The sequence below is a fragment of the Alligator mississippiensis genome, chromosome 2 (assembly GCF_030867095.1).
Source record: "Alligator mississippiensis isolate rAllMis1 chromosome 2, rAllMis1, whole genome shotgun sequence".
Classification (NCBI taxonomy): domain Eukaryota; kingdom Metazoa; phylum Chordata; order Crocodylia; family Alligatoridae; genus Alligator; species Alligator mississippiensis.
Window position 1 is genome coordinate 165,843,675 of NC_081825.1, and position 16,144 is coordinate 165,859,818.

The 16,144-nt window shown below is 40.6% G+C and overlaps 1 protein-coding gene and 1 long non-coding RNA gene across 3 annotated transcripts in view; one reads left to right on the top strand and one right to left on the bottom strand.

Annotated features, from left to right (window-relative positions):
- Nucleotides 1-9,852, bottom strand: part of LOC109284602 (uncharacterized) — a 36,555-nt gene extending 26,703 nt beyond the window's left edge. Inside the window, exon 1 of the long non-coding RNA XR_002092128.2 lies at nt 9,702-9,852. This is a non-coding gene — a long non-coding RNA (uncharacterized LOC109284602). The remainder of the gene's footprint in view (nt 1-9,701) is intronic.
- RASSF6 (Ras association domain family member 6) overlaps nt 1-16,144 on the top strand; it is a 41,139-nt gene that overhangs the window by 5,084 nt on the left and 19,911 nt on the right. For both annotated transcript variants that reach the window (XM_059722368.1, XM_006265653.3), the window contains 2 exons: nt 3,096-3,185; nt 15,918-15,996. In XM_059722368.1, coding sequence (XP_059578351.1) covers nt 3,115-3,185; nt 15,918-15,996 — 150 coding nt within the window. In that variant the 5' untranslated portion in view covers nt 3,096-3,114. The remainder of the gene's footprint in view (nt 1-3,095; nt 3,186-15,917; nt 15,997-16,144) is intronic.

Below are 16,144 nucleotides of genomic sequence, written 5' to 3' on the forward strand. Positions count from 1 at the left end.
GTGGCAGGGGGTCAGGCTAGATGATCTGTTCAGGTCCCTCCTGACCCTAGCTACTATGAAACTATGACATGAGTACATCCATAAAAATATATTTTTTTAGAAATATGCAATCTAGTATTGGGAATAAGTTGTTCTTTCCTCATGGCTAAATCTCCCCTTCTCCCTCCCCTCACCCCCTAACCTTCTTTACTGTTATCAGGCAATAGTGGGCAGCCAACTAGCAGTTTAACTGGGTCATATAAGTTCCACTGATATAAACACCTCTGTAGCTAAAACTGCTACTTTTTAAACTGGGGTAAATCAGAGTGAGACACTTCAAAATATATTCAGTAGTTCTTGTCAGATAGCCTTGAAGAACAGAGAAAAATACAATAAAAGTTGGATATTAAATTTTCAGTCACTCACCAAACTTTTCTCTGTTGTGCTGTAATTAGCATATTCCACTTCCCAGATATATTCTGCTGATTCTGACATGCCGCAACATTCACTAAATCAGACTATTTCCAGTCAGCTTTTGATCAGGACGTATATTATTAACTCTGAATTTGACATAGGAAAACATGCATATGCACACTATTTCACCCCCAATATTGTTTGCTGTAATCAGTTACATCTATTTTTATAATAAAAACATAACTTCGGGGGAAATTACTATGGTTTGCTTTCTTGTATTTGCTGACCATTAAACTATTTTCCTGTCAACCTCAAATATTAACTGTGCAGACATCTAGTTTCCTGAAGGCAACTCAAAAATTGATCTTTTATACTGTATCTGATCCTCTTGTCTATCAAACTTCTGTAAATAGCTTGGATAAAAGTACTCTATAAACTAGCTGAAATGTGTCTTTGCATGCAGAACTCATGTTCATAAAGTATATATGTACATAATGTTCATAATGTATAGTTATGTGCTGTAAGCTTTTACAATCTTTGCATCTATACAAGTATAGAAGATCTTTCTTTGAAGAATGATACCTTGTCAAAGGATTGAGATTAGATGGCATGAGAAAGACATGAAAGAGGTTTAGTATACACCCCATTCACCCCCCTAGCTCTTTGGCCAACCAGGCTTTTTCCAAATTTTCATTAAAATCCTTCTTTCCCATTTCTGCATCATTCTGAATTGCTTTGTTCAAAAAAATGATATATTGCATTCATTACTCCAGATATTAGGCCAAGTTTACCCAGACCCATCTTTTCCCTGCACACTGAGGTATCCAGCTCCATATTAGATCCTATTCTTCAATAGAAAGTAGTTCCATTAAAGTCAGTGAATTCAGTGAGATTTTGATCAGGGCAATAGAGCCATATCTTAAGGTTCTTACTCAAGGTCAGATTCTGCTGTGTAAATGTAAAATAATTCCACTGGCTTCACTGGAATGGCTCCAGACTTATACAGTGTTCATATGTCACTTGGGCAAACTCCAACTGACTTCATTGTGAGTTTACCTGAATAAGGAATGAGTAAAAGCTGAGCAAGGACTTTAGAATTTAGCCCTCAGAGATTTTAGGGCATTGTATTCTTAACTTTATTTGCCTATTCTGATCCATGTGCTATTTAGCTACTCAGCACAATATTGACAAATAGTGCTTCACTGAAAACGCCTAATCTTGATACTTTTCAGTGTACTTTCTTCATCTTACCTTTGCTTTCTAATATCTTGGAATGAATTGAGAACAGCTACAACATATTTCTCAGCAAATTCAGTGCTAGAGTCCTACGGGTCTGATTTTTGTCCCTAACCGAAGGGCAAAGATTGCAACAGACAAGGCTACAAAGTATGCTGTTACACCACTGCAATTAGTATCCTTGGTAGTTTTGTTTGTTTGTTTGTTTTGGCTTTTCAGCTTTGTATGCCACAGGAGATTGAGCTGCACCAATTAGATTTTCTATTTGTTTTATCCAGTCATACAGAAACATGCTTAAAGTTAATTTGCTGAGACCGTACCACTTCATGATCTCAGGCAGCTTCCCATCTGTTGTCCCCATCAATATTAATCTACCTTGTACCAAGAATTCAAGTCCCATGCTAATATTGAGCTGGTCTTCTAGAATAATAGTGCAGAATTATAAATAACTCCAAATCTTTTAGGCCGTTTGTAGACGGAATAAGGGGCATATGTGCACGACACTTTAAAGCAGGTTAAATGCTTTTGCACTGCTCTAATGGTGTTGGTGTTTGCACGTGTTGGCAGCATATTGCACAGTAATTCCAGCTGCTATAGCAAATTCGACAACATAACATGCCTTAAATGACTTGGGGTGCAGCAAACTAAAACTCCGAGAAGGAGTTTTAACTTGGTGCCCTACAGCCGCAGAGCAAAGCACCAGGCTCCATACAGCTCAGGGGCTCAGGGGCTATGCAGGAAGCCCATGCAGGCAGCCTGGCAGCAGCCTGGGAAGGCAGACTCCACCTCAGAAAAAAAAAAAGTAGCGAGCCAGATCTTTTTTTTTTTTTTTCCCCTGGAGCCTGCCTGCCTGCCTGAGCTGTGCGAGGGCCTGGTGCTTCCTTCTGCAGCTGCAGTGCCCTCTGGGACCACTCAAGATGGGTGCATGCAGGTGGGTGCCATCTGGTGGGGGTGCTGTTGCTGCGGAGGGAAGCACCAGCCCTGCCTGCAGCCCATGGACTGCTCCACCCACCAGCAGCTCACCCACCCCTCCCCACTGCCAGAGAGGCAGGTAAGTGCATGGGTGTGTGTACGATACAGGGCTTTACTTCACCCTAAATTGAAGTGGTGTTTTTAAAAACCGACTGCTTCAATTTAGGGCCCCCGTTTCATCTACACATGCCCTTAGATTAGTAACACTGTTATAACTTGTACTATTTGTGACTACTATTATACATGGTACATACAGTTCCTATACATATAAAGATAATGGCCTCTTATTTTAGTGCTAGCATAAAATATATAATCTACAGCCAATAAAAAAATGATAATGTAATATTTGCAAAATGACAAAATAAAAAGTCCCCAATTTTAGAAAAAACTGACTCTCGACTTACTAATAAATGTTCTGAATTTATCCCATTCTAAGGAAACTAAAGGAGCTAATACATTACATCTAATGTCTGAAAATTCTTCCTTTTGTTTAGTTCCATCTAGTCTGAGTAAATGAAGAAAGTGACCATGAAATCACAACATCCACCATCTGCTTTTGCCATCCATGAGAAGTACATTACCAGGTAACATTTTAATAAGAGTGTGCAATGCGCTACTTAACTTTTTCTAGATGTAATCAATAAAATTAGATGCTTTAAAATAAAAATTAGATGCTTTAAAATAAAAATGTTAAGTGCCTAATTTGTATGCTACCCCTATCAGACTTCTCAGTGCAGTCAATCATAGTTTCATGCCTGTTGGCCTTGAATTAACTGCATAGTTTCCCTAAATTTTAATGATAGACTTCAGGTTAAACTCCATAGTCAACTTCAGATATTTCAACTACCCTAAGTCTGTGTGTACATATTTATTTCTATATATTATTAACATGGAAAGAAAATTAAATTCACTTAAGTCCTTTCTTAGTTAAATGCTTTTCTAAGGGCACCTAAAGATTAAGTGGAGACCATCTCAAAGTAGCTCCCACAGGCCATGATATGAAGAGAGTTTCCTACATGCATGGCTCACACTGGCCCTCAGTGTTAGGCCAGAGCTGTCATACTTCATTTGCCTTCCAGAAAATATTGTAACATCAACAAAAAAGAACCAGTTGTGAATCCTTCCATCTGGAAAACACCTGTTGACTCACAGGTGCCAGTGGGTTGGATTATATTAGGAATTAAGAAGACATAATTACAAGCTTACGAAGCATGAAAAGATCTTTATTCATGAATATCAGGAATATCAAGAACTCGGACATTATGTATTTATGTTCACACATTATACTCTGACATTATGGAAATGTGGGTTTTACATGCTAAAATATGCACTAAACTTTGACTGTGGTATTTTGGAAGGACTGTACTTTCTCACTGTGAGATCTGTCTACCCCTACCTATCTAGCAGTATGATAGGGATATTTTTGCTTATGTGCTTATTCCACATCCTCTATGCATTTGAAACTTTATTTTTGGTTTTTGTCCTGGGATGACCCTAACATCACCCTCATGATTCGTTCCTGGTGTATTGGAGACACAGGAGCAATGACAAGCAGATACACTTCAACAGAAGCATGAGTCTTCAGAAGCCTGCTACTGTGATTAAAGGCAAGGAAGAATTAAAACTAAAGTCAACTTCCAGTTTCTGGGAATACTAAGAAAAGTATTCTGGGAGTTACTTCAGAAAACAGAGGTCAGATTGTTTGCCCTAGTCAGTAGGGTTCTGATCTAGAGCACATTGAAATGAATGGAAAGAATCCCAGAATTCAATGGATCAGGCTCTAGTATCTTAATTTTATACAATAAAGAGCATACTACCAAAAAAAGGATTAGCTTTAGCAGTTGTTTGGCCCTACATCCTGCTTAGAAGGGTACAGTACGATGTTCTTCTCTTCAATATCTTTCAAACTGTGTTGTACAATGTTTTGTATATGCAGAGACTGATGGAGTTAGATAACAGAGGAAAACAGAAAGTAGAATACATGCAAGGAGAAAATATATACATTGAAATGAGATTGGAAAACAGCTGAAAGATTAGTGGTGTGTATACTCGCAGAGAAGATGACACTTGTTCTACCAGCAGTATGACTATATGAGGGGACCAGCAGGAGAAGAGCAAGTTCTTATGTCTTTTGCAACCTTACTATCCATTGTTTGTCCATGCAGTTAAAGGAAAAGCATGTAAATTGTGTACATAGCCCCTGATGTACACAACTGTTTGTTCCTATCACTGTTATTCTTATTTTCCCTTCTCCCCTCTCTGCTTAGTGGCACCTACTTGTTGTAGTTTGGGTTAAATTATAAACTCTCCAAGGCAGGGATCGTCCTTTGATTTCATGTCTATACAGCACCCAGAACAATGGGTTCACATTTTGATCGGGGCTACTGGCCTCATCTACATGAGATGCTTACTGAGCAGTAGCTTGTTACTGCTTCGCAGTAGCATCACCAGATATGAACTGCGATGTGATGCTACTGCTTAGTAATAATGAGCTACTACGCAGTAAGCATCAGTAGGCAACTGTGCCAGGATGCTACTGCTCAATAATTCCAGTTACTGCACAGTAGTTTAGTAATTGGTTATGCAAGTACTAAATGACTGCGCAGTTGTTATCATGAGACTAATCATCACATTCCTAAAAATATTTCCTCCCAATTTACATGCTTTCACAAATGAGCCTGAAGTGCTTCCCCAGCTGATCCTGTTCCTGGGCTAAAGTACCACTTTTCAGAGTGAACAAATCCAGTGATGATGTGCCAGTAACTTATCCGTGCATATGTATTCTTGGATTTACACATGTCATTTATATGATTTATGCCTCCCTCTAATTATTGGTGGGGAAAAAAGGGAAGGCATCTTGAGAGACTGTTCAAAATCCAGACTTTTATGTTTTACATCAGATTTCTCTGTTCGTTGAGTACCACATTGTGTTCAAGATCCTGTAACTCCCATTAATAGTAATAACAGTTGTACCTATAAGTAGATGATCATACATTGGCCCTAAGTCTCTCTTAGATCAAGGGTAAACTGTGTGCGCTTATTGTAATATTTGACCCTGATCTGTTGTTCTGTATCAACCTGCATGTGATCTAAATGCCACTTTTCCCTGATACTGCTATGAAGACATTTTGATAAATTTCCATTTCCTCTTTATGTCAAAATCAATAAAGGAATTAAGTAAATCATCTCTCTATGACTAATGGTACATAGACTGTTTTCAACAGGCTTGTACATAGATTGTTTATGACAAGTTTATAGATGTGGTATGTTTACTTTACCCACTAGGTTTTTTTATTAATATTTATTGTGCTTAAAAGATTAGGTTCTTTGGCAGTGACTCACATGGGTTCACACTCTTTGTTTTGAATGGGCTGGATGAGACTTCCTGGACTGACATCACAGGTGCCACATCATATACCATATTTTGTTGCATACAGCACTTTATGGAATACAATCAAACTTTGTTTTTTAAAAGCAAAATGGGAAAAAAAAGATCTTTCCTTGTAGTAACTGAGTAACTGCAGCTAGGAAGCCAAGCTTGCTCATTCCTCTGCTCCCTGTGAGTTGCCTGAAAATTTCACTTTCATTTTTGCATAGTAAACAGCAGAAACTCCTCTTACTGTATTTCTCATACATAAAGTGCACTTCAGTTGCCAACACCTTTTACGGGAATTTTGTTTGCATGAAATTATGGCAATCTCATTTTAAATCTATTAAGGACCATTCTAAAAATAGTTACAGTTTTTTTTCCCCCTCTTCCTGCCCAACCATATTGCTGGCCTCCTGATGGCTTCTTGGATTTACATATGTCATTTATATCATTTATGCCTCCCTCTAATTATTGGTGAGGAAAAACGGGAAGGCATCTTGAGACAGTGTTCAAAATCCAGCCTTTTATCTTTCACATCAGATTTCTCTGTTCACTGAGTACCACATTGTGTATAGGAGCCACATTGCGTATAATGAGCCATATGTAAACTGATGGTTTATAACAGACTTTAACTCCTTGGATAATTCAAAACTTTCTTTACTTTCCAATCTGAATTAATCCATGGCCATTGTGATCTCATGCCAAAATTATTCTTTAGTTTAAAAAGCTTTTCTCCCTCTGTATTTACCTTGCTCTCCCACCCCAACACACACATATGCACACTGTGAGCATATCTACACATAGTGATTTAATGCGGATTAGCCCAATTTAAGCCGAATTAGGGGCGCGTGTCTACACACGTGTGCCTTTAATGAAACTTAAAAATGGCATTTTTAGGTTATGTGAACCTAAATTTGATATCTGCCCAAACCAAGTATCAAATTTAAGCAGGATTAGTTAACGCAGGTTAACATATATGTAGAGGCACCCCCAGGGCTCCTGGCTGGGTACCTCTCTCCCTCAGGGCTGGGCTTCTCTCTATATAGTTTGCCACCTGTAAGTGGGTTTTTTATTGTTGGTGGGTGGGGAGTGTGGTGAAGGGGCACTGTTTATTGAAGGGGGTAGTAAGAGTGGGGAGGAATGGGGTGGGGTCTGTGAGGGTAATAAGTGTTTTTGTTTCAACCACGTGCATGTCCTGAGAGTGGTGCAGGGGGTGGGCAGGTTATAGGGGGTGTGTGGGCAGCAGGGCACATGGGCTGGAGCGGGGAGTGCAGGAGGAGAGGGTCACTCAGGGCCTCCCACAGCTAGTGACCTGGCCCCTGCTGGCAGGTGCATGGTTTTCCTGGGGTCTGGGTGGTAGGGTGCCTGGTGGGGCCAGCAGGACCAGCACCATGGCCAGCAGGAGTCCAGGTCACTGGTCATCGCTGTCAGGGGCCAGGCTGAAGCAGCAAGGTACTGGGCATCACTGGCATGGGCAAGGGCAGCCCCAGCGCAGGGAGGAAGGGTAGGCAAGGAGGGAGCTGCTGTGTGCTGCTTCTGTGCTGGGCACGTGGCTTCTCAGCAGGGAAGGGGCCAGCCAGGGATCAGAAGGCAGGGGCAGAGGGTGTTTCCAAGACCACTGCCAAATGCTGGCAGCCATGTGTCCAGAGCAGGGGTGGGCAAAATGCGGCCCAGGGATTGGATGTGGCCCGCCAGGACATTCTACCCAACCCGTGGGGCCCCTAAAAAATTTAGAAAATGAATATTTATCTGCCCTGGGCTGCCTGTCATGTGGCCCTCGATGGCTCGCCAAAACTCAGTAAGTGGCCCTCTGCTAAGAATAATTGTCCACCCCTGGTCCAGAGGCTGGAGCTCCCCCTGGTGGCCACAGGGCCACATGGTAGGGCTGTAGCAACCTGGGACTAAAATTAGTCCCAAGGTCACCCCATGTAGATACCTGCCAAAACCCACTTAATCTGCATTAGTTTAATGCATATTAAATTTAAGCTGGTTTACATTCATATTCTAAATGAGGTTTCATCTGTGGCTTATACAGGTCTTTCTTTCACAGTTTGTGCTAAAGTCTTAGAAGTTATTGAGGTCAGATGAACAGGGCAGTAGTTTCTATATCACTTTTTTTTTGCATTTCTAAAATATAAAAACCACATTTGCTGTTCTCAAATCACATGGTACCACTCCCCATTTTGCAATGGGAAGATTATTAGTTCTCCCAACTTGAATGCATTAGGGTTTTGGGGTCATGGTTCTGATAATTTTTATTTCTATACCCTGATATCCATTATCTAGTTTGCCTTTGCCTGATTCTTCAGCTTCATCATCATAAATTGAAGACTGAGGGAAAATATTCATTTAATTTTGAGGCCATATCTATATTATACTTAAACTAGATAAGTGCTGTACTTCTTTCCTTGTTCTCTTTATATTTACATAGGCAAATAACCTTTTGCTGTTTTTCGTATGCTTTTCCAGGGTCTAATTCAGTTTGGATTGTAGGAAATTTCATTGTACACCAATACTTTCTGACTTCTAAAGAACTGATTTTCTTTTCTAACCTTTCCTTTTTACCATTCCTTGTAGGCTTGCTACTACTTCTTAATAGGCTTTTTGATGTGCCTGTTCACCCAGTTAGCTCTCAAGTTCTTTCCTGTAACATTTTCTTCCATCTTGGGATACAAATGGGATACACATTCTTGGTAGCTTTGGCATCTTTAATTAGAAGACATTCAAGACCTCTCTTTATTCTAGTCCCTGAGCTCTTCAACCCAGTTGACTTTACTAACCAGTTCCTTTGATGTATCAAAGGTTGCCCTTTGCAGGGCTTCTTTTATTTATTTTCCCATTATTTCAGCTGAATCAATTCATAGTCACTGGATGCAAATTTATTTTCTACAATTAGCTCATCTATAACAACTTAATTAGTTAGCAAAACCAAACCTAAAATAGTTCTAGTTTCAAGGTTAATCGCATGAGGAATCATAAAACAAACATCTGCTGAAGCCAGTACATTTCCCCTGATTCATGTACTGCTGTATTTGTTCAAAATCAACCTTGCTTGCTAGAAATATTCAATGAATCTTTTCAGTGGATAGTTTGCATTCCAAGTATACATTATAAACCTGGAAACATGTTAGTTCTCTATGGGCATGTCTATATAAGATGTTTACTGTGGCTTAGACTAATTAGCTCCACAATAAATGTTTTGTGTCTACATATTCAGTCCTATTCAGGTGGGTGGCAAATTGGCTTAGGGGTCACACCCACAGAGTGGTGTGGATGAGCTGATATCAACCTGGAAAGATGTGGGCAGTAGATCCCGCAAGGTTCAGTTCTTGGACTGGTACTATTCAATGTCTTCATCAGTGACTTGGACGAGGGCATGGAGAGCACCCTATCCAAGTTCATAGATCATACCAAATTATGGGGCAAAGTTAACATACCAGAGGGTAGGGAACAGATCCAGGCAGATCTGGACAGGTTGGAAAAATAGGCAGAACAAAATAGGATGCAGTTCAACAAAGAGAAGTGCAAAATGCTGAACCTGGGCAAAAAGAACTGCCAACACACTTACAGGCTGGTGGATGACCTTCTCAGCCACACAGCAGTGGAAAGAGATCTTAGAGTCCAAGAGGAATATAAGTCATCAATGTGATGAAGTGATCAACAGGGCTAAGTGAACTTTATCATGCATTAGCAGATGCATGACAAACGGGTCCAGGGAGGTGATGCTTACCCTCTATGTGGCACTAGTCAGGCTGCAGTTGGAGTACTACATCCACTTTTGGGCGCCGCACTTCAAGAGGGATGCGGAGAATCTTGAGAGGGTTCAGAGGAGGCCACTTGTGTGGTAAGAGACCTGCAGGCAAGGCCCTATGAGGAGAGACCGAGGGACCACTTTAGCCCTTTTCCAATCTTCTGGGACCTGACCGGAGTACCATGAGTATTTGAACAGCCGTGCCAGCGGCTCTGCTATGACACTGGTCAATTCCTTCAGCACCCTTGGATGAAGTTCATCTGGGCCCACTGATCTGAACACATCCAATCCCTCCAAGTGCCCCTTCACTAAGTCTGCACTAACAGGTGGTGGACTGGTGTCCCGCCTGTATCTATCTGTGATCCAGTTGGGAGATTTGTCTTGGTCTGTGTCTAGGAATAGAGATGCAAAGAACTCATTGAAGAGCTCAGCTTTGTCTCCCCTTTCTGTCACCAATTGCCCTAGTTTGTCCTGTTGGGGCCCTATGCTATCCTGCACCTTCCTTTTGCTCCCTATATACCTGAAGGACTTCTTGTTGTCCCTAATTTTTGTCACCAGCCTGAGTTCTAATCCTGCTTTGGCCTTCCTAACTGATTCCCTACAAGTGTGAGCCAGAGAGGTATACTCCTCCTTGTTAGCTACCCCCTGTTTTCACAGCCTACATACCTTTTTCTTTGCCCTTAGGCTTTCCTGGACTTCCCTGTTCAGCCAAGGGGGCTTCTTGGCCCCTTTGCCCCCTTTTATGTGCAATGGGATTGTCTCCTTCTTAAACAAAAGACCCTAGAAATATTAATGAAAACCTCCTACTTCTGGTCTCAACTTTGTTTTTTGTTTTTTTGACTGTGTTGTGTTATGAGTGTTTTAAGCAGGGATAAGGAAAACTCAAGTAATATCCAAGTGAATTTGAACACTTTTTTGTTCCTCTGTTCTTTTAAAATAATAGGTAACTGTAGATAACTGCAAATACCAGGACCAAAGGTACTCAGGTTGCCTTATTTCATATTTTCACAGCATGATTTCACTGCAGGGAATGACATGCTTTTTACTGAACAACTCTTCATTTTTATTCTGTGATTATCAACCAAGTGCATAGCTTGTGTCCAGGAAATGTTGGCAAGGCAGTTATCCTTATTCTTATTCTTTTGCTACAAAGAGATTTGTTCCTTCAAAGTAAATAAAATGATTTGTAATATTTTTTAAAGGCAGTGTTTTCTGGTTTGCTTCACTGCTCATAAATACAATTTGGGTGTGAAGTGCAAACTAGCCATTAAAACCGTTCTGGTGGGAATAAAGAGACTTTAGAACAACTTTATCTATCCTTTAAAATTAGTGATAGAAAAACAAAACCAAGAAGTTCAATATATCAGAGGAAAACATGAGGCCAGCGGGATGTGGGTTCTATATTAATCACTGACAAACCTACACAAAGGTGGACTGCAGTGACAAATGTATACAACTTTCTGTCTTCCTTTTTTATCATGTAATGGCTTAGGTTTGTCTTCTGATGGTATAAATTAGACTCTGTATAATTTAGACTCTGTATATCTGCTCTTTGAATGCTCAGACTAGAAGAGCTGATTGTTATTAATATATGTTTTAACCTTGGGTCCAAAGTTTAAATCCAATCATATATTTTAAGCATGAGTGAAACCCTACCAATAGATGGAGTTTGTGGTAAAATCCTAATCATTAGATTTTTTATCCTGTACGTTTCCCTTAAATAGGGCAAATGGAGAAAGATTTTCTGAGCCCTTTTCTTCATTTTCACACACACATGTGCATTCTCTGTAGATCTAAAATAAAGGTTTTCTTTCCTGTCTGTTCTACTGAACCATCCCCAATAAGAAGACACTCTGCATTTTACATTGGTCCTATTTATTCTGAACATTTGCTACCCAGAGTTTGAAAAGCCTCCCAGTCGCCTTTCAGCTTGGAAAAAAAGGGTGTTACTTTGATGTTAGAAGGAAATGGATAAACTACATCAGCTGCTTCTTTGCCGGTATTGTCAGTGACATCATAGGCAGGGTGCGGTATGGGCAACCACCCTGGGCACCAGCTTGGGGGTTGGGGGAGCAGAGCACAAACAAGCAGCTGCTGTTGATAGCCACACATTTATGATAGAGAACCAGAAGTTGCCACTTGCACTTTGCTTCAGGCACCCAGCTGTGTCCCAACACAGCTGAGTATTCTCCCTTCTCTGACCATGTCTGGGTATACTTGTTTTGGTAGTGATAGACTGATGTTGTAGCTATGGTAGTCCAGGAATTATGCGAGAGGCAAGGATGTCTTTGGCTGATGTCTGAGAATAAAAGCCTGAGAAAGAATGTCTTGAATTCAAAAACTTGTTTAACTCTATCCTAACTATGCAGTTAGTTCAATAAAAGATATCACCCAAAGCAATCCTTACCTGTTGCATATATGTCTTGTAAGATCAGACTACCTTATCTTTGGAGGCAAATACATGTCTGTGGGTCATAAGCAAGGATCCTGGTTTTCTCTGATAAAAAAACATCTCTAATTTTTGGATTTAAAAAAGTAACCCAAAATCCACATTTTTCCATGATTAAAATGAAACACCGTTCTATATACATACGCTCTATATACATTTTACATTTATAAGTATACATATGCTCTATATACAGATGAGAAAACCAGGATCCCTGGTCATAAGTTCAGAAACAGGGATGTCTTAAATTCTGAGGAATGTTACCTAGTGTATACTAACTGCAGCTTTGCTGAGAGAGATGGTTGCACACTAAATTTGGCCTGCTGGACTTTCACACTCCCCAATCCTTTTTAAACCAAAAGTGTAGAGAGATCCAAAGTGGAATTCTTGAGTCTGTTCTGGCTAATATGTTTGAGACACATTGCCTCATTTTTTAACCAGATCCAAAAAAGGGGATAATTCTGACAATCCTTATCATGATTCTTTTGCTGTCAGTGGGATTTCTCATTACTCCACATAGAGAAGATGATCAAAATAACTCTTCTATGGATGAGCAATTCTACCCATCCAATGCCGGTGCCAAACCCAGATAAAGGAAGAGGATTTGCATCAGGAAGGACATTTGACTGTAAAAACCTCTGCCAAATCATCATGATGCAGATCCAAGGATCTGCAACAGTGACTCTGTTTAGACAGGAAAAGCAAAGGGAGAAGAAGAAGTAGAAGAAAAGATTAAATCTGGTCCTGAGTATTTAATAGCAGCTATAAAATCTCAGAGCATACAAAGCACTTTATTGCCATCTTATTAAGGCAATTTTTGTATAATCCTAGGTCTTATCTGAAGTGTACTTTTCATGTTAACCATCTCAGTATGTATAATGATGATGATGATGCAGGTTAAATTCTCTCACATTCAGGTTGATGTTTTAATCTTATGGAAGTAAAAGAGATAAGACATTAGGGGTGCAAACCTTCTTTCTGGCTTCTCATATATATCCACCACCTGATGGTCTCCCATTGGATAATTACAAGCCATATACCTAGTCAAGCAGATGAGCAGGGATCCTAGTTTTCTCTGATTAAAAAAATATCCCCAAGTTCTTAATTTAAAAAAGTAACCCAAAATCCACATTTCCCCTGATTTAAATGAAACACCGCTAATATGTATATATATATATATATATATATATATATATATATATATAGTGTTGTTTCAGTTGAATCATGCAAAAATGTAGATTTTGGGTTACTTTTTTTAATCCAAAAATTGGGGATTTTTTTTTAGCAGAAAAAACCAAGATCCCTGCAGATGAGCACCAAGAACTTTGTAGATAAAATTACGTCTATACATTATTTGCCTACAACATAGTTATGTACAATGCCATATGAACATCTAACAAAAGACTTTGATTAAATGCATTGTGTAAAAGGAATAAAATGTAGGCCACAAAGGGTACATACAAATGTTCAAAGCAACCAGTTGAAGTTCAACCTTTTTGGAGTTCAGCTGATTGATTTTCAAATGGTTTAACCTATACATAAGGGCAAAGGGCTGTCTGCACACTCTGCTGGCAGCCTACAGTGCTAAAAAAACCAGGCCAGGGGGACCTAGAGCACATATCCCAGACTGCTTTTCAGGTTTTTTTGTCAGTCTAGATATAAGTGAAAGAGGCCCAGGACATAGGTCAGGACAGATTGGCTGGTGCCCTAAGGAATCCCACCCTCTCTCCCCCCAATACCTCCTTCTATCCCTTACAGGGAGGCGAGAGTGGGAACAGTTTCTAGTGCTGGTGGGTAGTTTTCCCCCACCAGTACCAGGAGGCATTGGGTATGACAGCTCCACAACCTCTGGGCTGTTGAGAGGGTCTGGGCTTTCCCATCCTCTCAGTTGTCTGGGGCAGGGCTCTCTGTCACTTAGGCTAGCACAGTAGACTGCACCTTAAGTCACAGAGTGTCTCCCAGGAGGGGAAGGGAACAAGAGCAGGGCACACTGGGATGCTGAAGGAGATCTTTGCATCCCCACTTGATTGGGGTGTTGTGCAATCATTTGGTCAAATGCTTGCACCCCACTCATTTTAGACTTCAACCTTATCCAGTGCAGTGGAGATGTCCACTGCATTGACCATTTTTTAAATGGTTGAAGTACTGTGAACTCTTGTTCTGCAATTCCACTGGTTGAAATGCAGTGTTTGTATGTACCCAAAGGGAACCTTAGTTCTCAATTTCCAGACTCTGGTATGATTCCACTTTCAAGCTTAATGTTGTAATAATATATCTTTTAAATGGAAGTGCCATCTCAGCTGTAATTATGTCATGACTGCAGTGCTAGCATATAAAATCTTTAAGGGGAGAGATTTTCAAAGGTGTAAAGGGCACTAAATACATCCAACTGCTAGTTGTGCATTAGAAACATTTTCCTGAAATGACAGCAGAAGCTATTACGTATATAGGTTTAGGAACAATATTTTAAATAGAACCTATTTCATGCTATAGTCTTCACAGTGGCTTCTTTGTTCATGAGCTAGCAAGCACACAATTTTAATGCAATCAAATTACCAAGCAAGCAGGGGCAGATCCAGGATTTTGTAAAGGAGAGTGAAGGTGCAGCCACTGGCACTCCAGCATTAGCTGTATGTATCCTCTGCTCCCAGCCTCCCCTGCACACACCAGGGTGGGTAGATTACAACAGAGGACCAACAGCCAGGGTCTTTTTTTTTAAGTCCCTCAATCAGGTATCTTTCCTCTACTTTTCCTTCCCCTCCATGCATAGCGGCATGTTCTCTCCTCTCCCATTCCCTCTCTCCCACAACTTCCACTTGCCCTCCTGTTCCCAACTGACCTGTGGAGCTGCTGCATGTGGAAAAAGGCTCAATAAGAGACAGCAGCAGCATTGAGGGCAGCAGCAGGTAGGTTCTCTTCCTTTGCACTTGCTTCTGGGCTGTCAGGGAACACCTGAGAGGACCAGACAGGAAGTAGGAACCTGCCTTTCACTGCCACTCTCCCCAGCTGAAACCAGTTCCCTGTGGAGCACAGTTGGATCAGGCAGCAGTGGCTCTGGAGGGTTCTCCCAACCCTGCTCCTGGGGCAGCCAGAGGTAATAGCAGCGGTGGGTGGAGGGGAAAGGGAAGGAGAGGGAAAGTGAGGTGCTGCTGAGCACAGAGGGGAAGAGAGGGGGGAATTCTTCCCCAGTTTGGGGACTTTAAAAAAGTCCCTGGCTGCTGTGCCCACAGTGTCATCAACTGAAAGGTACATGCCTCTATGCCAGTGTACACCCCTGGATCTACCTCTGCAAGCAAGCAACAAGGAGAGGAGGTCTTAGAATCACTGGTCCATTACTCCTGTTACTGTAAAGGTTGGTATTGTGGAGTATATTTATTTATTCTAAATCATGACCATAACATGCACTTTCCCATTAAATTAATTTAGTTGGACCAGGCAAGGATTTCTTGGGGTGATATCTTTTTTTGGACTAACTGCATAATAGAGGTGGTTGTGTCTTGGTTCTGGAAGTATTCTTTCAGTCAGTGTCTGTGGAAGAATTCTTCTAATTCTCTACATATTCATATTTAGGCTGACTTTTTATGTTGAGGACCGTAAAACTGGCTGCTCATTTAGATACCTAAATCTATATTTAGGTGCTCAACTTTGGGCATCTTTGTTTGAATATTTTGACCTTGGTATCTGGATTTTACAGTGATGAATACAGACCCTTTTTGTAATATTCTCCTCAATCTGGTCATTTTATTCAGAGACCAACTTCATTCTTTACTGAAGACATACAACTCTTTTTATTCTGATCAAGAGAATCTGCAACTTTCATATAATCAGGTAAGATGTAAATAAAAACAAGCCTCTACTTAAAAAAAATAACAATATAATTAAAGTAAGGGAACTCTTGGGGTTTTGGTGCATGCTACAGGTGAGCTAGGAAATGTGAGGTTCCAGAGTCCAGAAGTGCATTTGTGGCATGAGATGA